This window comes from Desmodus rotundus, chromosome 6 (genome assembly GCF_022682495.2).
Source record: "Desmodus rotundus isolate HL8 chromosome 6, HLdesRot8A.1, whole genome shotgun sequence".
In the NCBI taxonomy this organism is placed as follows: Eukaryota; Metazoa; Chordata; class Mammalia; order Chiroptera; family Phyllostomidae; genus Desmodus; species Desmodus rotundus.
The window spans coordinates 29225890-29251519 of record NC_071392.1 but is presented as its reverse complement, the minus strand read 5'-3'; the positions used below and the strand labels follow the sequence as shown (position 1 = coordinate 29251519).

General features: G+C 41.0%; 1 protein-coding gene across 12 annotated transcripts in view; it reads left to right on the top strand.

The window, feature by feature from the left end:
* The first annotated feature begins 3463 nt into the window (after positions 1-3463).
* Positions 3464-25630, top strand: part of PPP1R9A (protein phosphatase 1 regulatory subunit 9A) — a 262979-nt gene continuing 240812 nt past the window's right edge. For 3 of the 12 annotated variants that reach the window (XM_053926421.1, XM_053926424.2, XM_053926420.2), the window contains exons 1-3: positions 3806-3957; positions 4204-4399; positions 5665-7275. In XM_053926421.1, the coding sequence (XP_053782396.1) occupies positions 5881-7275 (1395 nt within the window). In that variant the 5' untranslated portion in view covers positions 3806-3957; positions 4204-4399; positions 5665-5880. Of the gene's footprint in view, positions 3529-3804; positions 3958-4203; positions 4400-5664; positions 7276-25630 lie in introns of those variants that run through there. The other 9 variants (XM_053926426.1, XM_053926423.1, XM_053926425.2 and 6 more) reach the window with 6 other exon arrangements.

Genomic DNA, 25630 nt, shown 5'->3' with positions numbered 1-25630 from the left:
AACACACTTTACACTGTGTAAATCTATTGTAGTTCACTTGTAAAACTAAGATATAACTAAAAATGACTTTAAGAAACCCCAAGAAATTTTGTAGTTTATTAGTTGTAGCAAATAAAAGTAAATACTCAAACTTTTCATGAGCCTCCTTTTAGGCTGTAAAGCCAAGACAAGAGCTATGTTGCAGAATGAGAAACAGACTAAGATGACTATAAATTTTCAATGGCATGGCCACACCATGAATGTAGGTAGAAATTCATGCTGACTCGATTCATTTGGGCAGAAATGACACCTTCTAGATTACAAAATGCATTTATCGATGTAAGCTCAGTTTTACAGCCAGCATCACGGAGTCAGGCTTATCTGAGGGCAACAAAGCTCTCTGATATTTACAAATGTAAAATAAGCAGTTACAACTAAACTTTTGGTAAAATGGCTCATTACTATCAACCAGTTTTTCTTTTCTTTCTTTTTTTTAAAGTATTTTATTTATTTATTTTTAGAGAGAGGAAGGGAAGGAGAAAGAGAGGGAGAAAAACATCAATGTGTGGTTGCCTCTTGCAGATTCCTTACTGGGGACCTGGCCTGCAACCCAGGCATGTGTCCTGACTGGGAATTGAACCCGCGACCTTTTGGTTTGCAGGCCAGCGCTCAATCCACTAAGCGACACCAGCCCGGGCCAGTTTTTCTTATTAATACCGGTAAAAAAACAGGAATATGAGTAAAATATTCTTTTATGCTAAAGTTATGTGTAAAATTACCTATAAGAATTGCTCTTTTATTACTTTGTCTATTCCATAGAGAAATTATTCTAGAGATGTTTAAGTTTGTTTATTCTTTTCTTTCCCTTTATGTAATTCTCTTAACACAAAATTGTCTGGGTGTGTCCTGCTATATATTTAGGAGTAATAGGCAGTCTGCAGGCTCAGCTTAATCAATTTTCCTTATTCCTTAAATTTGATTCAGGCTTGGTTTAAGCTTAATTTCACAACTGCAGCCAATATTTCACTTATACACATGAAAAATGTAATTCTTTGAATAGTTACTCAGCATACCCATTATGAAAATGTAAGACAATTCTACTTAGAAACCACCTAAAACAGTGTGGGATGCATTTTGTACTGTACTTTTTGTTTGTCAACTAACTTTATGGCCTACTCTTACTAATGGTGATATTATTGGCTATGAAGGAAATCAGAGTAACAGCCCATAATACTCTGCGTAATATATGAAAGAAATTACACATGCAAATCAACTACTTTCCCAAGCACATTGCATTTGGATGCCTTGCATGTCAGTGCTAAACTTCACTTTTCGTGCAGTAACACCACCCCCACTTCTCTCCACTGGAACATGCAAAGTTTAAGACCTTGAATCCCCAATACCTTAATGATCTATTATGGAACTAATTGTTAACACTTATGAAGTCAATGTACTTGACCTAATTTATAGAAGTATAAATGTCGTCTGGGACAGCAGTGTCCAATAGAAATTTCTGGGACGGAAATGTTCTGTACCCACAGTGCCCAGCGGGTAGCCACTAGCCACATGAAGCTCATAGTTCTCCAAATGTGGCTAAGAAGGAACTGAATTTTTAATTAATCTCAATTAATTTAAAGATAAATACCCCTACACATTGGATTACTACTGGCCCAGCAGAGCCTTCAAACATTCAGAGAAGTGTAGCAGTGGAAAGCAGATTAGGGACAATCGGGAATCTTAAATTATCAGCATTGTATTTTTAAACTCTGTTATTGATTCCCTCAGTATTACTTTTTCTAGAAGTTTCGCATTTCAAAAAAAAAAAGAAAGAAATACAAACCAATCAGAATCTTCAAGCTGCTTTTCTGTATGAATCATTTTTTTAAAGGAGGTGTAAGACTGATTTTTATTGTCAACTCTGCCCCCTCTTCTACAGATAAAGTCCAGTGATTAGGTTCCTGCATTTTTTTAGGTTATCCTCCTGAAAAACATGGTTTCCATACTGCAAATAAGGGATAGGAACTTTTCCATTGAATTAACGCAGACAGCACAAATGTTCTTTTCCAAAAGTGGAGACTAGAACCACAGGCTCCTCATGTTGCCTGTTAACATCTGTTTACGCTTATAGAAGTGACATCTACTTTGTAGGCAGAGAATGCCAATGTCTTGGGAAAGCACCCAGCATTCGGTGAGACTTGAAGAAAAATTTCACTGTTCAAAATAAAGGACACATAGATTCGCTACAAAGCCCTTTCAAAATCAAGGGAGAAAAGATTTTGCTCCCAGAGTGTGGATTCTGCAAACAGACTTGCCTGAATTCCTAACCAGCCATAATCATTTGCTGCTGATAAAGCCGAGGGTAAGTTACAAAACCTAAACCTCAGTTTTCCTATCTGTAAAATACGTATAACAACAGTTTTGTTGGAAAAACTTGCGTAAGACTTTGAAATGGGCAAAAGATTACTGGGTGTCCTTTCAATGGAATGTTGGATGTTATCTACAGGAATGTGGAGTTTCCTGGTTTTAGTGTCCTGAACCTTTGACTGCCTTTATTTTACTAATCTATACGCTTTAGAAATTCACGGTCATGTAAATGGTTCTTATATACAGATAAAGGGAGTGATTTTGTTTGTAAGAGACACAATTGAATACTGTCTGTGGAACAGATAATTCAGAAGATTGTATTTCAGCATGTTATACAATGTTAACCCGTTTGCTTCTTTTCTGATTGTCCGTAAAGGTCTATTCCTCACAGTCTCCTGTGAATGCGTTGCAGTGTCTTGATGTTTCCCTCCTTAATTAATGAATCAAATAATATTTTTGACACATCTTCATTTTATGTTTCTATGAGTCATGTTTTACCTTCTTGAAAAACTGTCCGTTAAGAATTTCTACTCCACAGAGTTTGAGAAGATTGGTTTAAAGGCCTACATTGACCGCCACGCTCAGTTTCATAGTTTGTAGTTAGGCTGTAACACCTCCAGTATTTTTTGGGGGGGGGGGTAGGAAGGAGGGGATACTGAGCCTTTATTTATAAAAGGGTGAGGGTCTGAAAAACAACGTCCTGCCAAGAATGTCAGAAGACCTCGTCATCCCTTTCCTTTTAGCAGCTGAGGCTGAAGGTCAAGGTGGGTGCCGCGCAGTGGCCTAAGTGGAGGCCACAGGGGATCTGGGCTCTCGGCCTAGCCAGGTGTGGGCCTTCCAGGCCAGCAGAAAGGCTCGGGGTTTTAGATGCCCTGGGGTCACAGAGTTAAGCGCAGACTTTGTGGGGCTCCCGCAGGGCAGCGCAGGACCCCAGTTCCCGCGGAACCAGTACCCCAGCAGAAAGGCGGGCAGGCCCCGCCAGCGCAGGCCGTGCCCCGGGGCCCGCGAGGCCCCTCGCCCACCGCCGAAGGGGTGGGGCGGCCTCGCCCCGGGCCGGTGCTTTTCGCCCTCCGTTGGCCGCCAGAGGCTCCCTCTCTCTCTCTCTCTCTCTCTCCCTCTCCTGGGATTTTGCTGCCGGGCTCTCTCTCTCTCTCTGCGGCCCTAGAGTTAATCCCATCAGCCGAGGTGAGGCACCTGTTACCCCAGGCCTTCCTCATCCCCGTGGCCTTCCCCGCATTACACCCCGACTCCCTAGCAGGCCCAGCGGCCCGCGCGGGGGGCCGCACGTGGGCGAAGCCCCTTCCCGGGCCGGGACGTCCGGCCCCGGGCCGGCCCGAGTGTGCGAGCGCGCCGGGGCCGCCGCCGCCCGCCATGGCGTTGGGCAGCGCCGCGCGCCTGCCGGGGTCGCCCGGCGCGGGCAGGGCGCGCGCGGGGGCCCCGGCGCGAGTGCCAGCGGCCGCCGCAGCCGCCCTGGGCGCTGCGCCGTGAGGAGTGGGTGGAGGGCACCGAGCGGGCGGCGGCGCCGCGCGGCGGCCACCGGGGGGCGGGGGCGCCTCGGAGGAGGGGTGGGAGCGCGGCCGCCCGACCCTCCCGCCGGCGGCGGCTCCCGCTCGGGTAAGGGGGAGGCTGCTCGCGGGGCGAGTCGGGGGGGTGGAGACGTAGAGGGGAACCCTCGGCTGGTACAAAGGCTGAGTTGCGGGCTGGGGGTGGGGGTGGGCTGTGGTTGGGAGCGATAGGTTGAAGATCGGAGGCATATCAGTAGGATCTATTGTTTCCTGGCACACGGGGAGGAAAAACAAAGGGATTTATGATGATTACCCTGTAATTTTTTTTATTTTTCCTTTTTTTAAATGTGGATAGGGAGCTCGGCTCTCCCCGTGCCACACTGGGATCCGCCTGGCAGCCGCCTGGAGCCGCAGCCAATGTGTTAGGGGACTTCAGGTGCTTCTTGGCACAAAGCTAGACTGCGACCTCCAACCGTAGCGCTTGGCGTCACCTGCTCTCCCGGCCCTGCCCCGGGGCCGAGGATCTGGCTTGGGAATCGGCCGCCTCTCAAGTTGGTGTTATTTATGTTTGTCTTTTGTGAGGGCAGGTTTTGAATCCCCCGGCGGCCCCGTCTCCCCCGCTCCCGCCCCCTTGGGCTCGGAAAGGCGGGGGAGGGAGTAGAGAGGGGGAGGGGAAGGGGAGGATGTGTTAGGCTGATGCAAATGTCAGGGCAGGTAGAGGGAGATCGTCGATGCCTTACCAAAAACCAGGCACCACACTCCAAAGCTTTTCTTGTTTGTCTGCATGGGCCATGCATGCGTGCTGGGCCAGGAGCCCGAGTTTGGAGACGATTTAAGTGAAAGAGTGTGCTTCCTCAGCTGCTGGTGCATGGGGCTGATGTGGCTCGGCCTAATATTAAAAACCAAAACCAAAACAAAATGAAAAATCTTTAGAACTACATTGTCTGCACCTCAGAAGATCTTGAAATATTTATTGCTGGCCTATTGATATAAAATCCAGCTGTGGGCTCCAGGAGACCAGCAAGCCTGCATTGGGTTGCATTTTGAGCTTTAAGTCAAGTTGGAGGCAAGTAGGAATAAGCAAATCAGAGCTACGAAAAAGAGGTTTCATGGTACATTTGCTTTCTGATCGTCACATTCTCATGCTTTTATTCCCATGACGTTCTACATCCCTCTCTGTAATTAATAATTTCCACTCTTAGGAAACTTCCAGATATTTGCTATGAGTGGACTTAGAGTGAAACTCACTGCCATTTAAGAACTTTTTTCTGCTTGTTTTGGTTTGAAATTGCACTGGTGTTGCTTTGGGGATGCTGTAAATGAGAACACTGGACCACAAGGAGGGAAATAAGCCTCTAGACGCATGCTTTCAAGTTTGTAAACATAGATTCCAAACTTTTAATTGTTCTTATACAGAAGGAGTAAGTTCCATCTGATGTGGAGAGTTTGAATGAAGTTCACTTTTATGGGCAGTCTGATGATTTCTTAAAGATGCATGAACTGCTGATTTCTTTGAAGGTGATTCACAAAAGCAACCAAAACTTGGGCTAAAGTATTGCTTTTAAGTGTACTTGTGTGTAACTTGTATGTATGTATGTGTGTGATTTTGGCAGAGCTCTCCCAATTGTGTTTGAAGCATTTTGTTACCAAAGACCAATCAGAGTTATAACTTTTAAGGTCTTGGCTTTTAAATTCCAGTTGCAATTAGTAATGCTGTTTGCTTGAAGCCACTTTGAAGGGAAAAGTGTATGTTAGTTGGGTAAAAATAAATTCAAATAAGTAAATGAATTCAGAAATTCATTCTTTTCTATTACAGATGAACCTCTAGTCTTGCTTTGAAAAAAAGCCATTTTGTGTAACTCTTGACTGAATAATTTCCTAACACACCTGTTGCGAGGATCACTGACACAGTATGCCATTTGAGAGGTACTTTTTCTTGATCAAATACTGGTGATTAGAGAAGAGAGGTGTTTTCATTTCTTGTTTTTTTCCCTGATCATTATGAACATTGGCTTTTCACCCTGAAGTAAAAATGTTGAAAACCGAGTCTTCAGGCGAACGAAGCACTCTCAGAAGTGCCTCTCCTCACAGAAATGCGTATAGAACTGAGTTCCAGGCACTGAAAAGCACCTTTGACAAACCCAAGTCAGATGGGGAACAAAAAACAAAAGAAGGTGAGGGCTCCCAGCAGAGCAGGGGGAGGAAATATGGCTCCAATGTCAACAGAATTAAAAATCTGTTTATGCAGATGGGTATGGAACCCAGTGAGAATACTGCAGTCATTGCCAAAACAAGGGGCAAAGGTGGACCTTCATCTCCTCAGAGAAGAATGAAGCCCAAAGAATTTCTGGAGAAAACAGATGGCTCAGTTGTTAAGTTGGAGTCCTCTGTTTCAGAACGAATTAGTAGATTTGACACAATGCACGATGGCCCTTCATATTCTAAGTTCACAGAGACTCGGAAGTTGTTTGAGAGAAGTGTGCATGAATCAGGACAGAACAACCGTTACTCCCCAAAGAAAGAGAAGGCTGGAGGCAGTGAACCTCAGGACGAGTGGGGTGGTTCGAAGTCCAACAGAGGCAGTACCGATTCCTTGGACAGCCTTAGCTCCCGGACAGAGGCTGTCTCCCCAACCGTGAGTCAACTGAGTGCAGTATTTGAGAACACCGACTCCCCCAGTTCCACCATTTCTGAGAAGGCTGAAAATAGTGAATACTCAGTGACTGGACATTATCCCCTAAATTTACCAGCTGTGACTGTTACGAATCTTGACACCTTCGGTCATCTGAAGGATTCTAATTCTTGGTCTCCTCCAAGCAAACACGGTGATGATTCAGAGGATGCTAGGAAGAGTAACACATCCTTAGTAACAGAAGTGGCTTTGAAAAGTACCTCTCTAGCTTTGATGCCTAGTGAGGAGACACAGCAGAGCAGGGAAGCCGAGGGCTCCACATCTAACCAGGAGACTCCTGACAGAGTTGACGGAGACGTTCGTGAAGAACCTTGGGCTGAGGATAAGGCAATGCCAAAGTCTGACATCCTCTCACCACAGAATGAACCTTTAGAAGATGCCAAAGCTAATTTGGCTGGGAATGAGGCAGCAATGCCACAGAAGAGAGAACTTGCAGGTGGTGATTTTATCTCTGCTGATGCTTCTGGATCCAGCTGTGGGAAGGAAGTATCCGAAGACACAAGTAACGTGGAGGGTCCCCATGTTTACATGCACAGTGACTATAATGTGTATAGGGTAAGATCCAGGTGTAATTCGGACTGGGGAGAGACGGGCACCGAACAGGATGAGCAGGACGATAGTGATGAGAACAGTTACTATCAGCCCGACATGGAATACTCAGAAATCGTTGGCTTGCCAGAAGAAGACGATATCCCAGCAAACAGGAGAATTAAGTTTAGTAGTGCTCCAATTAAGGTAAGTATGTTTTCTCAGTTTGTCTTCCAAGTTTTTTCCTAAGTTTTCTTAGTATTTGGGCCTCACTGTATGCAGAACAGATTTTGACAACCCTGAGGAGCTCAAGGTTGTTGATACACAGAATGTTGTCAGGTGATTTAAAAAATGTGGAGTTTGAGAGAGATCCATTCTCTTTCCTAATCTGTCTTACAGTTGCATAAACCAGTATTGAGTAACACTAAAGTTGAAGAAGTTTGGGGACTGTGAGCTACTTTCCAATGGACTGGAGTGTGAATAATAGGAACACTGAAAATCAGGAGTGTGAGTTTGAAATAGAATTGCTTCTGTAACTAGTTTTACCTAAGATTACCCATAAGTGATCTTTTCTGAATCTAAACACTAGGATACCAAGTAGAGTGCACAATGGGAGAGCTATGGTAACCTTGATATAATACTCTTTATTTCCTTGCTTAAAAAAATCTGAATTATCACTTACGAGTAAGTGGATTGTGAGGAATGTTGGAGCTTTTTTTTTTTTTGTTCTGCTACTTGGTAGTGAAAGTTTGACTCGTGGAAGTGTATTAGCGGGCTTTAATTGGAAAGCTGTGACTGTAAATAGCTTTGGGTTCAGCATTTGATAGGGAGATGTAGAATGAAATTTTGTGAAAGAAAGTTAAATTGTTTTGCCATTCATAGATTTATTTTTACCTCCTCAAGACTGGATAAATGCCAGCTGAATTCAGATGCTCTATCCTAACGACTTCACTTAGTTCACATTTGATACAGAGGAATAGCACAGAGTACATCAGCAGCGGGTGGTGAGACGTTATTAGCCGGTAATGGCAACAGGGCAGGAGGCTGAGTGTACGAATCTCCTGGACTGCTCTTTCAAAGTGCTCTGGCCCGCCAGCCCCTTCCTAAGATCTCGTGTGCCTCCTAAGGGGAGCTGGAGGGTTTCGGTGGCAGATTGTGTGGTTTGAGACCACTTTGTAAGGGGCTGCCAGCTTACGCAGTTTATCTGTGATAGATTTGGAATTTGATACGGTATCTTTTAAAATTTTCCCCTGAAAATCTCTAATCACTGTCTGTTGCCATTTCCATCTGATGAAAGTCCCATATAAGGCTGTAGTGTAGTTTACACAGCAAAGGGAAATCTGACCTTGCTTTAATCACACACTGCCGTGTCGCAATAAAGTAATAATCTATGAAATTGTCCACAGGTGGTAGCCGGGAAACTCATTTCACTAGTGTAAAGCAGAAGTTCTGGATCAGAAGGGGCCAGGTCAAGTTCCACTGTGTTTAAAATAACTAGAGACGTGAGTCTAGTTTCTGAGTAAACTAAGTTTCTGTGCAGTGCTTTGCCCCTTCCCTTTGTTGCTCTGTCTCCTACCCGTCCCCCCACCCCAATTCCAGGCACTCTCTTTAGGGAGCCTGTTTCAGGCCTGTTCTGTGAGCTCCTGAGTTTGACAGTTAGGCCCCCTTGGCAAGTACTCCCCTTTGGACATGTCTTTCTGCCCCTTGGGAAGACAGCAGTAAGATTAAATTGTTTCACATCGAGCAAGGCAAGAATAACCAAAATGAACTCTTCAAGGAGTTTGTTAAAACCAGTCACTGACTCCATAATGGGAATTAGCAGCTTATGAAAATTTGTCAAGTAGAATGCTACCTACTCAGGCCATTTGGACATCGGCTTTGTACTTGGGTCTTGTGCTACCCAAAATATAACTGCACAGTAACAGGTTTAATGAATTTCCAAGGATTTATCATTGAAATATGGCTGTTTAGATGTGATAAAACCAGGTTTGGGGTATGATATTTTGAAATAAAAGTGATTTTTTTTCTACTATTGTTTATACCAGTAAGCATTTTGCCTTTCAGTTTTCATACAATAAAGATGCTGTGTATTTCATATAACAAAGAGTAAAATAAGTTACACATATTTAAGTTTAACACATTTCATCAGAACATAGATCAAGCAAAAGATCTGTGAAACAGAGATAATGCCCTGCGTTGTAGTGGGCAGTTAACAGTACTAGTTGGAGTGGATTAATTTTGCAAACAGAAGATTCATTCTTTGCCCTTTGTAATGAATAAGACTCTTTCTTGTTGTTCCCATTGTCTAGCATGTAAGTGAATTCACTTGGAAATTTTGAGAGCTACTTTTCTGCTGGGTGGTGGTGGTGGTGGTGGCAGTGTTTAGATTAATCTCCAATGGAGATTTTTGCCTTAGAGAGTGGTAATAATTAAATTCAGTAAGTATTTATTGAAGGCTTATCATGTGTCTATTCTCATGCTGTTCGCTACAGAAGAACAAAAACTTACAAGGTTACCTTTTCCTCAGTGAGCTTGTACAGTCAATTCTTAAACACGTATTTAAAACCCCTGCAACACTGTAAAAACTTGTGCCAAAGCATCTAATGAGTACCTGGACTGTCTGGCTGTGCTAGGTACATGGAGTGAGCAGAATCCAGTCGATCATTGGGAAGGGAATACACTCAGATATTCCATATGTGTGTTTTTGAATTCTTTTTATAAAGCATTATTTATAGAATGGGAAGTTAACAATTTCGAATTGAAATCTTTTCCTTTGAAATTTCAACACACTCTTTCTGAAGCAATAGGAAGGATATTCCTTACAGAAGTGATCTTTAGAACTTTTACATACTTGTCCTGATACTCTCATCTTGATCTTCACTAGTGTAAAAATTCTCAACAGCTCTAGCCTGCTGTTTTAGATCTTGTTTATGATCTCTGTGCAGGTCCTCAGTTTCTATTTCAATTCTTCTATAGATGTTTTAAATAGATATTTCCCTTGATATATCTTAAATCTGAACTTCAATCTGGACTTAGAAAATCATACAAACTGTAGCTGATCTTTCCTGTGTAGCATATCCCTTATACATAATTGTTGGTGACTTTTAGAAATGGTTGGATTATTTCTTAATGGATAGGTTAATGTGTTTCCTTAGTGTCCTGAAAAACTATAATGGGATTAATAATGCAAAATGTAAAATCCAGCTCCGAGATGCAGGGTGAAGGAGTGTTATGAAGTGTGCTAATTTCAGATGTGGAATTATGCCTTCATTCTTAGGAATTTCTCAAAACCAAGGGATTGAATTAATTAAATTTGTCTTAGATACCTCAAGAATAGGAAAGCTGACATTTTTCATTCTATTTCCTGTTAATTCAGAACATTTACAGAGCCCTTACTATATGTCACGAACAATGCAAATGTAATAAATACATAATAGGCTGGAGCCAGTCAAATCAGAAGCAGCTGGTTGGTGGGAACCAGACAGCCCTGTAGGCATGCTGCTAAGGCTGTTCTGCTCAATTCTGGGTTTGGGTGATCTTTCTAAGGCCACTGAAACTTTATAAAGGAAGTCACACCCCTTTCTCTGTTTCTGGTAGTCTTACAGCCTTTGAATTGGTGTTCTTGCAATATAATGTATCTGGAAAAGGGCATTTTCCTGATTCCCAGCAAGAAGGAGGTCGCGGGGTTAATGTTGAGGTGCATTGCGCTGTACTTTTCTGAGTGTTTCCTTAAACTCTAGAGCTTTACAGACCTGTGTTCAAAGGAGACTCGCCACAGGCAGCAGCGTTGCTCTGAACCCTACATGATAAGTTGTTGAAAATAGTTCCCTTAGCGTTTTCACCCTCATTTGGGGCTCTGAGTTGTCAGGGGTACGCAAGGCCTTTTACTCAGGATGGTGTTCAGAGCATAGTTCTGAGATTCCAATTTCTGTCTTTGAGGAGCTTTTTCTAACAGTCTGGCTCAGTGCTTCTGCAACCTAATATGCATATGAATCACCTGAGGATCTTTCAGAGTGCGAATCTGTGATTCAGTAGGTGTTTTGTGGGCAATTACCTTGATGCAGCGGTTAGCCTCCAAGTATACCACCAGCAATTTCAGAGGTCATGGCATAGGTAGGCCCAGCAACTAAATTAAAGTGGTTGAATCACACGATTTATAAACTCAGTTTAAAATCCACAGCCGGAAGCCAGAGGAAAGCCACGGAGTCAGTTCACATACTTCCAGGGCTAACGGGTTCAGAAGGACCGCACTGCCTGAGTCCTGGTACACGCTCATGTGCCCTGATCCTCTTTCACATCGGCCTGCCCCGTCCGTGGTGTGGTGATGAGGACTGAAGTTGATAGTGGAGCAAGGACCCCCCGCCCCCCGCCCGACCAGTGGGGGCTAATGATACATGCTTGCTCTATCCAAGAGGGTGGGGACAGGTGCACTTAGATACAGCTGTAGCTTCACCAGTTTGTCTGCTGATGAGCCAGGGGTTTTCTTTGCATTTCTTGGGTGGAGCGCCTTTGAGTCCCAGATAGGACCATACTGAGTGTCCTCGGTTGGTGGCTGACGTGGAGAAGACACAGCTGTCAGGAGATGACATGATTCTGACTTGATCTGTCCGCCCCTTCCTACTTGCAAGTACACCTTTTGTTTGTCCCATCCTCTCTTCTATTTCGGCGTGTCTTGCAGGTTACTAACTTATTTTTTAACACGTGAATTTTGCCTTTCTCTTACAAGCTTTCGTGATCTAAACCTAACCGAGCCTCAGAGTGTTGTCTCTTTTATAAGCTACTAGCTTATGAGATCATCAAATATTATCACTTCTGATGAGTCTCTCAGTCTTTATAACAGAATTTAATATTCCCAGTAATTCCCAAACAATACAGTACGCTCACAGAACAGTAGGTCTGGGGTGAGAGTTTGCATTTCTAACAAGTTCTCAAGTTGGTGCTGACGGTTCTGGTCAACAGACTACTCTTTGGAATATGATTTTGAATTATAGTCTCCTGGCTTCTGAAAGGGACTTGTCCTGAAGTGTTGGGGAAGCTCATGTGACAAATGTGCTTTCCAGATGGGTCCGCTGTGCGCAGCTGTTTGTGGTGAATGATATTCTTTGAAGATGAAACAGGTGTAAACTTGTCAAGCGTGTGAAGCGCTCTGTTTCTGGGATGCCCAAGTAGGTAGTGGTCCCTAAATCATAAGGCGTTTGGGTCATCACAAATTCTAGACTCTTTGTGTGGCCTAAGTTTTCAGGTATAAAAAGACAAGAGGAGGAAGTTTTTGATAGACTCAGAAATTCCCTTTCTTTCATTCTTTTGGAAGTCTAAATAAATTTCTCGAGAGAGGGTAAGAATGGTCATCTGATTTAGCTTGCTTTTATTTGGATAACTTTGATGTTGTAATATTCAAATTGAACTTCCTTTTAAGTTTTGATGATTTGTAATCTATAGTTCATAAGCAGGTAAACATGTCAAATATTTTAATGTACTGTGGAATATTAAATAATGAATATTTATTACATGAACCTCTTTTCTAATATCAAGTGTGTTTATTTACGAATACCTTTTTTTTTTCACTGGATGTTGGTCATTTGGCATGTGAAAAACAATTCTTCTGTACAACAAAACATTATAGATATTTGCTGTCATTTATTTGTAGTAGAAAGATTTGAAGTTTCTTGCTTTTTGTATCCTCCATAATATTTTATCTTCCCCTCTAAACATCCTCACAAAGTACACTAGTTGTTGGGTTAAAGGTAAGAGGATGAAGTTTGGGGAAAGTAACTTTATTATGTCACTCATATATTGTTTACCTTATTAACCCAGTTTTATGCCCCTCCACAGTAACTTGATTTAAACCTCATTTGCAGTAACTTGTCTCTAACATCCTCTTCACTACTCAAAAAGAAAAAGGTTTCCGAATTTCTGTAGAAATATGCAATTAGATATAGGATAAATTTCCTACAAGCAAAACAGATTTTGCTCTGTTAAACTCTGAATATTACTTCTTGGCTCTTTGCTCTGACAGCACATACACTGAATATTATTTCTTGGCTTTTGTGCTGTTGTCTAACTTATTTAGATTTAGAATATTTTTTTTCATAATTTTCTGTGCTCTTTTGGAATCTATTTCGTTTTTGTTCTTTTGCTTCCTTATAGTCCACAGTTTCTCATTTTGAATAGGAAGAAAACTTTTCAAATAATGCTTTATACTTCTTATTCCTGGTCACTTTAAAAATTTTCCTCTGGTTCTAATCTCTTTATTTTGACTTGTGACATAGCAACTTACAGATGAAAAGTGCTTAAACGCAATCTAGTGTAATTTCCCGCTCACTTCAGTTAGCCCTTCAATAGCACATTGCTGACAGATGATCATTTGGCTTCTGCCTGAATAATTCCACGGGGGGGGGGGGGGGTGCGACTTTGCAGGGTCAAAGGAAAAGTAAGAAGAAGGGACATGCTGCATGTGTGTGTGAGTGTGCACATGCATAAACATACATGTGCGTATTTTCATTTATTTTTAATTTGCAATTTTTTTATTAAGATAAAATAAAATTCACCATAGAATTCACCATGTTAAAGTGTAGAATTTAGTGGTTCTCAGTATATTTACAGTGTTGGGCAACCGTCCCTATTTTCTAACTCTAGAAAATTTCCATCACCCTAGAAAGAAACCCTGTGTCTGTTAGCAGTCACTCCCAATTTTTCTTCTTCCCGCATCCTCTGGCAACCACTAATCTACTTTCTGTCTCTATGGATTAGCCTTTTCTAGACATTTCATATAAATGGAACCGGGGCAGGCTTTTTGAAAGGAGTGTGGGAGACGCAATGAGTATGACTTGGGATAGGTTAAAATTTGGCATACCGTGAGGACAGCAGACTATAGGAAAATCTGGAGAGCAAAGGCAAAAGAATTTTCTGGATGGTGATGTGGTCTAAAGATTAAGTCACAAGATGTGCAGGCAACAAATTCTGCCTGCCCTTTCATGCAGTGTCGTGGAGAGAAAGACGATGAGAAACTGAGGAGACCGCAGGATCCAGGAAGGGATGAGGGTACGTACCGGCCAACTGAGGAAGGATAGTGTGTGTAGCAAAGAGGATGGCTGGAATGACTCCCTTGTTTGGGGCACCGCACTTCTATTCAGGTGATCTGAAATTGCTGTTGATGAAGCCTAAGTCTTCCCTTTAGCAGAGCCTGTCTTTAACGGCGCAAGTAGTGCTAACGCTGATTTGCATCTTTGCATTGGTCTTTTCAAGCACGAAGGGACCCTTATCCTTCTCTGTCCGATGCTTATTTCCATCCAACTGCTCTTTATGTCGTTGCTTTCTCATGATTCTTTTATGTTGATTGGGATTGCTCATGGACAAACGTCAACTCTTTATTTTTAAAATTCCCCTCATCCTTTATTATTTCAGTCCAGGTTTCATATGCCATACTTGCTATTATCTGTAATATAACCATCTGTGAGGTGAGTAATTTTGGGTGGGTGTTTATTTAGTTTATTGCACATTATCTACTGAAATATATATACACACACACATACATATACATATATACACACATATGCATACATATATATACTATTAAGTATTATTAATGTAATGAGAGTAATCAAGAGTTACATCATATTCTGTAAGCTTGGGAAAGTTTGCCTCTTACGGCTTTCAATTTCTTACTTGTAATTAAGACTATCTTCCTTGTAATTTGTCACTATGACCCCATTATCAGCTTTAACACCTTGTGATTCTCTGATTATCTTTTAAACATATTTGTATAATATCACTATTATAAATGTGCCATCATTTCAAAGGAAAAATGTGGGACATCTTTTGTTGAAGAATTTATATTAAATTGCTCTTGAGAATGTTATTTACACTATGCATTATAGTAAGAATTTTAAAATGATGGTGATTAAAATATTCAACCCAAGGGAGTACACTTTTATGGAGTAGTTCTTCGGAGCAGCTCGATTATTGAAATTAGCAGTTGAACTATATATTTAAAACACCCTGCTGAGGAACCTAAGAATAAAGAAAAATGTTTTGTAATACAGTTGCTGACATATTAATTGCTTCACTCACTTTTGTTCTGGAAATAGCTTCACAGCATAGTTCAACATGATTGAGATATTGATAATTTCTTTGCACAATTCCTAAGTTTTCAGCCTAACTTGCTTTCTCTTTCTCTCACACCTATCCTTAAAAAAGGACAATGAAATAGGCACAGTATAAAGATATCTGGAAATGTAATATTTTCGGAGGAAAGTCTTGTTCTTTGCTTATTTAATCTATTTGAGAGGGATTTTAAAAAGCATTTGTATAGTAAAGTCCATTCCTTATATATTTATGTATAAAGGAACAATGGTTTTAAGCGAAATGGCTCAGCCGTGTTAAAAATCAGGTAGTGAGTTTTATTCTGGGGAGCGCTCATCTTCCGAATCATTTGCTCTGTCCAGTGGGCTAGATTGGGACGCACAGTGGTTGGCAAGGGTCAAAAAGACAGTCAGGACCACGGAGGCTTCTTTCCAGGAGCGGCCAGATGAGTAGGAATTCGGCGTTTTTCCCTTTGGTGCCTTTGGACTGGCACGCCTTGAGAACCTGGGTGTCCCTGTGCCTTGAGTCTGTCACCTTGTAGTGAGTGAGGTGGACCTTTCTCTGTCATCTGCTTCAGGTCTCTCCTTCAGCAGTTACTTCTAATTTTCTTCCAGGACATATATTTATCAGGACAGCTTCATGGAGGGCACATGCATATTAGAAAACCTGTCTAATCTTGAACACAGGGCTTTTACATAGTCCTGAAAGCCAGAGGTGTCTGTTCAGGCTACTAAAAGGTTTTTCTTGCGCTGTGGGGGACCTGGGTAGACGAGAGAGCTCAACAGCCTTATGGTGTTTAGCACCCACTTGTGCGTCAGAGCTGTGTCGATGGATCCTTCCACTCGGCACTTGTCGCAGACGAAATAGATGTGCGAGGTTGTTCCATGAAGGAAGAAAAAGGCAAATTCACACTTTTAATTATGAATCAGCTGATAGAAGTATTTTCTTTTAGGAAACCATTCCTCAGGGGGAAAGGCAAGACTTTATTATAGAGTGAACATCATCTTGTGTGCCAATACATAGCATGTATTTATTTTTAGAAGTTTATTCTGTAGGTAGAATAATAAAGGGCAGTCATTTCCTCTCAGAAGTTTTGAGGTTCAGCAGAGAATATTAAAACAAATGCACAAACAAGCCTTATGAAAAATCAAAGCTGATCCAGAAATGCAAATCCATGGTAAAACAGGGAAAGCAGAACACGAGAATGATAATGATGTAAGATCAATTCTTCGTGGACTTTTGGTACCTGTGCATAATGCCAAATTAACAGGAAATTAATCTCATATGCAATTATTTTTGTTCAGCCTCTACAGTTATTTAGACTATTTAGATATATTTCTAAAAGTAAAATTACTGGCTAAAATATTTTGAAGCCCTTGATCCACACTACCTGAATTAATTACTCAGAAAGGCCGTTTTGCTTTACAAGTAGCACTCCATTGGAACGGTGTTCTCACAGTCCCTGAACCAGCGCTTGGTGTTATTTATGTGCTTTGTAGTTTTCAGTTTGTAAGTGGAAAATGTCTTTCATAATTTCTGTGTATTACGTTGATTTATTGGTGAGTTTGAATGTTTTCATGTGTTTACAGGCCTTTTTTGGATATTGCCTTTTATTTTTATTGCCTTTATATTTTTTGGTCAATGATTGTTAGTAAGGAGTTTATTGAAGTGTTGTTTTAGTAGAAAATTAAAAGAACTCATGAATCCAATAATAGGAAAGTGATTAAATTCATTGTGATGTATACATAGTATAATAGGATAAAGCTTTTAAATTATGTTCTAAATCATGTTTTCTAGAATTAAAAAAAAATGAGAAATCCTTTTCAATGTAGTATAGGGTAAAAAGTCTGGTTAACGCATTTTTATCAGGATTTTATTTTAAAGTATATGTGTTTGCATCTAAGATAAAAGCACATATATCAAAATGTTAACTCTGGTTATTTCTGGATGGAGCAAATAAAGGCAATGTTTAAAAAATTATTTTATATTTCTAGATTTACTAAATTTTCTACAGTGAGCATATTAGTGCTTTAATTATATAAATATGAAAAAGGTGTTGTGGTCACGATAGGAATAATCAGCAATAACAACTTAGGAAGCTGACAAAAACAAATTTTTAATGCTTTCCAAGATTCTAATAATTTTTAATGCAATTTTCTTTGGAGGTCAATATGTCACAGAAAACCCGTTTGGGTTGAGGAGTATAAATTTATGGAATACTGAAGAAGGGTTGGGTGAACTTTTGACAGCTGAATTCATTAAGTGCTTACTTTTGTCCTTGGTAAAATTGATCCCGCATTTGTGGCCAAGTTTGTGAGTATTATGGGGGGAAGACCTTCCACTGTATTTTAAATTATGATAACATTTGCATCTTTTAGATATTTCCATTGAGTTGGTGTTGCGTTACTTAAAATATGCTTTAAAAAACTGGACATGGATTCTGGATTTGAAGTGAAAAATATTTTAATAAGCAGTCTTACTAAAAATAACACATATTTGTTTAAAGAAAGCCTAACAATTATCCCAGGTGAGACTATGCCTTTCGTTTTGGTCTGTGAAATTATTGAGCGTCAACAGGCTTTCTCTCGCAGAGGCTGAGATGGTAGAGAAACCAAGTTTAGTATCATGCCTGTATGTAATCCCATGAAAGCACTTGCTTGCACCAGTTAAAAACAGGATTCTGAGTTCTAGACCTCCAGAGTGTCCTTTTGAATGTGTTTCCTGTGCCAAAACACCAGCCGGTATGTAGTTTCCTGTTGTTCTTCTTAACAAAACTTTTAGCTGAAAAGAGAAGCATTTGATGTATGATTAGATTATATGGTAGTATATAATATTTTTAGTTAGAGTCAAAGGGTCAGTTCCTCTCATACATTGGGTAGTGTTCTACCTTTGAAAAGCTTTTATAGATCACGCTGGAATTTATAAAGGAGAAAAATATTTTTGTTGGGTGGCAGAGTTTTCCGAAATTAGAAATTTAAAGTATTGCTTCTGGCTTAATTAGATCAACTGATAAATCTTTTTTTAAAAATAGTTTATTTTTTATTGTTTTTTTTCCATTGTAATCTGTCCTGCTTATATCCTCTTCCACCTCCTCCCACCGCCCTTTCCCCACCTCCCACAATCAAAACACTGTTGCCTGTGTCCATGAGTCCTTTTCTTGTTTGCTCGATCCCTCCACACCCTCAACTCCCTCCCTCCGAGCTGTCAGCCTGCTCTCTATTTGTGAATCTGTCATAACTCAAATCTTAATAGTTTTAAACAGTTTGGCATTTTATAAGCTCTGGTGAAGTCCTAGTTAAATTGCATTACTGTGTAATCCAGTGCTACATTATCATTTTTTATTAGGTATACTTAAAGACTTACTATGATATGGCTAATACATTCTATTTGTATTTTATTGAATACTGAGTTTATAATAATAATACTTCGATGATGTCATATAGTTGTAAGAACAATATAAAGAAAAAAGGCAATATTATGTATCCAACCAAGTTTGAGATGAGACTTGTTTTTCCACTGGAGACCATGGTGCTTATGGAATTATGTTGCTGGTTTCTCTTCTGAATAATGAGTTCTACACCTTGTATGTTTAAGGAACTACAGAGCTCTCAGGAGGTTGCCCTATTTGCAGCTGTAGAAGTTGGAAGTTTTAGTTTAAAGTTACTTGGTTTTGGCTCTTAATGAAATTCTTACCCTTGATTTGGAAAGGAACCATTGACTAAGTGAGTTAATCTGTCTCACTGGAGGATGGTGGAAATATACTGTAAATATTGATATGAAATAATTTTGAAGTTGCCTTTTTTCCATGTCTTATATTTAATTTTTAGGTAAGATAGTAGTCAGAGTTCTCCGAAGAAACAGAACCAATAGGAGATGTGTGTGTGTGTGTGTGTGTGTGTGTGTGTCCACAAGGTCAGCCCAGAAGGTGTTCAGCCATGTAATATGACAAATAGAGACATTTATTGATGAAGATACAAGGAACATTGTACCTAGGACTATGATGCCTCCGTCCCCTTCATAGTAGCACTGTGGGACCTCACATGGTTTTCCTAGTGGCTGTCTGCTGTCCCATTGTCCCATTTCTGAAGTTGCTTCCCTTTCAAAGGTGCTTTGAGTTTTAGGAAAAGCTAGAAGTCACAGGATGCCAAATCTGGGCTGTAGGGGTCTGAATCACCTGGGTGATTTGATGTTTCACCAAAAAAATTGCATGAGATATGATGCAGAAGTGGGCACGTTGTCGTGATGAAGCTGCCAATCACCAGTTGCCCAGAGCTGTGGCCTTCTGAATCATCCCAATAGATTCTGTGGAGGAACTTTCAAGCTCAATGCAAAATTTGATGCAGATTCATTGCTCTACTTTGCTCAGTCATTTTGAATGTGACAGCCATACACTACACATGCTCACTCAACTGCATCTAAACCTTTCTTGTTATATTAACAGTGGCTGGACTTTTTCTGGACAGGCTTTGTATGTGTATATGTATATGGAGAGAGAGAGGGACTTAAAGAATTGGCTCATATGACTATGGAGGCTGGCAAATCCAAGATCTGTAGGGGGTGCTGTCAAGCTAGAGGCCCAGCAAAGACCTGAGGTTGCAGTTCAAGTCCAAAAAGTGTCAAGCTGGAGGTCCAGGGAAGGACCCATGCTAGAGACTCAGGGTTCAAGTTGAAAAGCTGTCCACTGGAAAATTCCTTCTTGCTCAGGGAAGTTAACCTTTTGTGCTTTTTAGGCCTTCGGCTGATTGGATGAGGCCTACTCACATCATGGAGGGCATTGCGCTCTACTCAGAGTTAACCAATTTAAATGTTAATCTTAGTCAAAAGTAATCTCATAGAAGCATCCAGAATAATGTCTGGCCAAGTGTCTGGGCCCCATGGCCTGGCCAAATTGACACAAAATTAACCAACACAGTCTAGGATTCTTACTTGGTTGTACCCTCTGAAGCTGTTTCAGGGAATAAAAACCAAAATTTTCCCCACATATCTCACAAGAGGAGTTGTTAGAAATCCTGCTGAAGGGTCTCTCCCTCCTGGGGCAGTATGTAGGGGAAGTAGGTTTGGGATCAGACCTAGGTTCAGATCCTAATGACATACGATCTTCTGAAGAAAGAATGTTTAAACTTTACAGCAGGGACTTTGTCTGTTTTATGGTGTGTCTTTAGGCCTGTCACATTATCTGGCACATAGTAGGCATACTTAAACTTGTTTTTTTAAAGATTTTATTTATTTTACTTTTTAGACAAAGGGGATGGGAGGGAGAAAGAGGGGGAGAAACATCAATGTGTGCTTGCCTCTTGCCTGCCTCCTACTGCGGGACCCGGCTTGCAACCCAGGCATGTGCCGGAGTGTGGGGATCAAACTGACCACCTCGGCTCAGTCCACTGAGCCACACCAGCCAGGGCAGGACACTTAAACTTCGAAGTCCATCCCCCACGCTCCTTCCCCTTTGCTATTCCCTCTCCCCATAGGAAGGTTCAGAGTGGGACGATGGTGATAATAGTTGTACATGTATAATTACTGTACAATTTATTCATAGGTAAATCCCTCCAGTTAGCAGTTATAAGTGAAAACTGAGTGATTCCATTACAGATAGTAATCTTTTCCAGCCCCTCCTCTAGCTTGCGGAAGCTGTTGTGCTCTCTTTCATTTGGGAAATCCCAATCTGTTGCCTTATAATGGCAGTTTATAAGTAACCAGGAGCAGTCATGAAAGTATGCTCACCTGAGATATGGCTGTGAGTATAGAAGGACAGAGCATTCATTTTGCCTTTATTTCTGCTTTGAGTGATTGCCCAAGCTTGTAATTACGTGCGAGAGAACGTAAAAATTGAAGCTCCATATGCAAGAGGTAAAGCTCCTTATTTAGAAATTGCTACAACTTGGGTAACCTGAGTGTATAAGTCTATCTGTCTTTTTACCTGAAAATTTAAAGAAGTCAATGGAATGATTTCCTACCATTTAGTCTTTGTCCACCTTTTATTTCCTGACCCACTTGTTACAGTATGGTGTGTTTTATTTTTTTGTTTGCTCTTTTCGGTCATTAGAGAGGAATTAACCTACTCTTTGGATCATTTTTGCCTCCCCCTATCCTCAATAGTGATTTTAGACATGTCCTTGGTTTTAATTCCAGAGCTAAGTTATAATTTTGTAATATTTTGGTAGTCAGTTAGCTCATTCTCTAATCATTGTCTTGCTGAGTATGAATTTGGTTTATCCAGACAAGTGTTTTTCATTTTTTTTCAGTGACTCGAACGTTAGTAATAAACTTCATGGGAACAAATAATGCATGGTCTTGAAATCATATTTTTTTGTCTGTATGTTTCCTCCATGAATTACCTTATCTGGAAGATGTCTGACAGTTGTTATTAGGCTGAAATATGAAACGGCTTTGCTTGTTCCTGTAAATTTGTTTATGTACGTAATGTGTATCATTTTCCCCTGGCAGAAATAGCTTTTAATGGTACCTTAAGGAAGAGAATTGCTAAGCTGTTTTCTGCATTTTTCTTTTTAAATAAAAACACAATAACTTTTTTTGAGTTTACATACATTTCTGGAGACACACAAAAAAGTATTCCATAAAAGAAAAAGAAAGAAATTAGCCACGAACAGTGTGACTCAGTTGGTTGAGCGTCGGCCTGCAAAGCAAAAGGTCGCTGTTTCAATTCCTGGTCAGGGCACATACCTAGGTTGGGGGTTCGGTCCCAGGATGGGGGGTGTATAAGAGGCAACCGATTGATGTGTCCCTCTCACATCAATGTTTTTCTCCCTCTCTTCCCCTCTCTCTAAGATAAACACATTAATTAATTTTAAAAAATCACCTTTTAGTGCTAGTTATGTTGGTAAGAACATAAGACAGTATGAAAGTTCATCATGTTATTTGAATAAATTGAGTCAATATGTCAAATATGATGTTATTACTGCTGATGATGTATTTTGTGTTGAGATTAAAATGATTACAGCATTTTTAATTACTGTGTGGGCAGTAGTCAAGTCTGATAAATCACTTTATTTGGGTGTTTATAAATAACTGGTTTGCTGCAGCTACTTAGAGAGGCATTGTCTTCTGAATTGATAACCATCAACAAACATTATTGAATATACTTAATATGTGTTGAGCTTTGGGCTCTTCTATGTGGGTATTAATATAAATAAGACAATCCCTCGCTCCTCAAGAAATTGTCAGTCTTGTGAAGGAGCTAGGTAGAGAAAACATTTGTAGGGTAGTGCGGTAAGTGCTGTGATACAGGTATATACAGAAGGTGACCATGTATAATTTACTGCCCAAACTGACTCTTTTCAGAAGAAGGGGTGAATAATAATTATACATATTTGAGAAGTTAGATAGTCTGAGTATGTATATAATTTTTTTAATAAGAGCATAGGCCATTGCTTAGCTGTCTTTGTAGCCACAACGTCGAGGGTGACCGTATACTTTACTGTCAAACTGGGACACTTTATGATAGTGAGCAAAGTGCTATTAATACTTATGTTGGGACAACAGGCATAAGCTAGGACTGACCCAAGGCAGCCAGTGCACATGGCCATCTGCACGCAAGGGTACAGAGGTGCTGCCGAGCAGGGTTGTCTGCCTTCAATAGGAGGAGGGGAATCTTCAGGGAGGGCTCTCTCAGAGGAAGTGATACTTGAGTCGTTAAAGATGGATAAGAATTAATTAGGCAGAGATGTGAGACATGCTAAGTTGAGGGAAAGGCATGTTTGAGGTAATAACAAATAAATCAGAACAGCTGGAGGAACAGGAGGGGTGTGCGTGTGTGTGTGTGTGTGTGTGTGTGTGTGTGTGTAGCGTAGTGTGAGAAGGTAGGCAGGTAGTGTTTCAGGGAGGGACCTGTATACTAAGGGGTCGGAAATTCAGTGCAAGCTCTGGGGAGTCGCTGAAGGTCCTTAAGGGTTAGGTGGCCTCATCATTTTGCTGTAGTGCCTCCCTCCTTTATGTGGCTGGTTATGGAAGGTTGGAGGAAATCCGTTGGTTCTCTTTCATTTTCTCTGTTCTTTTATTAAACATTTATCTTAGAAACTTTCAACCAACTTCTGTTTAACCATCTTGCAGGATTGATTAACTGATGCTTTCCTTTTGTGGGATAAAGCTTATTGGCTGGTGTCCGTCTGAATGACTCAGGCTTGCAGACAGTTCCTATGGCCACACTACTCACCTGCCAAGTTGAGTTGCAGGCTAACTGTGGGTTGGTTATGTACTGCTTTAAACCTGTCTTGCCCATGCTACTTAGCCTTCTTAAGTGTGTATTTATTGAATATTATATAAATTGGTGAAATATGATTATGAGAAGAAAGATTTTTTCCTATAAATATGTAAACTGAATTTTTGTAAAGATCTGATAAAGAGGTCACTTGAAAATCTTGCTCCTGAGTTAAGCGAGGGGGATATGGATGAATAAAACTGTTTGAACAAGTATCCAACAATATTATTTTGCAAGTGTCATGAAGATTTTGCTCCGTTTTAAGAAGGCCACACTGGCAGTCGCAGCCAGTACAAGAAAGATGATCCCTGTCACTAATCTGCAGACCTAAACTCAGACAGAAGGCCCTGGCCTGATGGTGGGTGAGTGAATGCACCTTCAGGTGTCTTACGTCAGTGTACACCTAATTGGATAGATAGCAGTTTTTAGTGAGTCCCTGCTCCACTGCCTCTTTCAACCGACCAATTCTTAGTCTAACTTGCATTTGCTAAGAGCACCTCTTCTTGTAAAGAGTGTCTGCTCTAAGCTAGGCACTATGCTGGTTACCCAAATTACATAGTAGCATGTACCCTCTCTCAAGGAGTCGGCATTCCAGTGGGAGAGATGAACACATAAGCCAACGGGTTGTTAGGTAGGGGGAGAAGCACTGTGGTAGAGGTGTACACAGGACACAGTGACTGCAGAGAAAGGGCAGCTGGGCTCCAGAGGCAAGTCAGCGGGAGCTTCTGGGAAGAAATAAAGCTCTAGCTGAGTTTTGAAGGTTTAGTAAGTGTTTACAGAGAAAGGGGCAGGCGTGCAAGGTAGCGGGAAGGCACAGAAGAGAGAAAAACCTGCAGTTTTTTGCCAACCTTGAAGTAGTTTAATAATGTTGGGACATAGTGAGGCACGGACAGAAGGTCCCTTTGTGCTAGACATAGCAGTTTGCAGGCTTTTCTGAAAACTTACCAGTCACTGGAAGGGATTTTGAGCAATGAAGGTTGTGGTTGGATTTGTGTATGGGACAGAGCACTTTGATGGAGAGTGGAACAGGTGTGGAGATGGGGGTGGGGTGGGGATGCAGGAGTCCAAGTGAACCGGGATAAGACTAGTGAATGTGAGAATGGGGGTCAAGACAGGCAGACGTCAAGCTGGATTAGGCGGAAGGTGATGAGAGGTGCTGATTTTTATGAAATTATCACTTCAGTGCAAAAATCATACACAACTGTTTCTTACTCATTTATGTATTCCTTCTTCCCTGCAAAAGACTTTTCCTGGTGCTTGATTTATAACAGATACATAACTCAGCCAGTGAGATATAGTGAAGGAATTAACCAGACATAAAGAGGGAGTTCATTGTTTTTGATCCAACATTTGCAAACTAGGATGGGTGAACTAATGGGGCCCTTGGCGCGAAGGCTGTGGATCTCAGAGTTGGATCCAGGCATCTCTGCCATTGGGAACAGTGAGAAGACCAGAGATGACTAAGGCAGGAAGACCTGACGGCAGTATGTGGAGGCAGCGGATGGTGCAGGCCTACATTTTGGAGGAACAGATTTTGAGAAATAGTGCTTTAGAGAAAGCTTGAAAGAGAAGATTAGAAAGATTTAAAGAAATACCAAGGTTTAACTAATGACCTTGCTGGTGGGCTGGGAGAAGAGGTGAAGAACTCTTGAGTGATTCCCAGGAAAACTGGTGATGTTTATGGATTGAGACTGGGGGAAGAGCACTTCCAACCAGGGAAGGTAAAAGCAATTCAGAGATTTAAAGACATTGATCAATATTTATTCCTGATAAATTAAATTAGTACATTTAAGCTATATCATTGTGACTCGGGGCTGTGTACAAGGTTGGTGGCAGATTTGGAATCAAAGAACCAATGCTGAGCTTGGCTGTCAGAGCCTTGCAGCTTAAAGCTGGCTGGTGAATGTGTCTGTCCACAGTAGTCGGTTGTGCAGACTGATGGTGTCTTCTGTGGAATTACTCTGCGTGGTCAACTAGTTGTTCTTTTTTTCTGTTGAAGGTTTTTTCCAGCTGTGTTTTGCCCTCTGATATGATGGATGTGCCATGATGCTAAACAAAGGCTACAGTACGTGAATATTATTCTGTACAGTAGTAGATGGAAATAGTATGCCATTCAATCTTAATTTACGTTGCAAAAATAAGTACTCATTAGTTGAATGTTGTGTTTTTCTTTCCTGAAGGCACCGGAAGCTTCAGATGATATTCCGGTAACTCCTAATTTATGACCCAGTTGATTTCAAGCAGTAGCCTTTTGACAGGTCATTG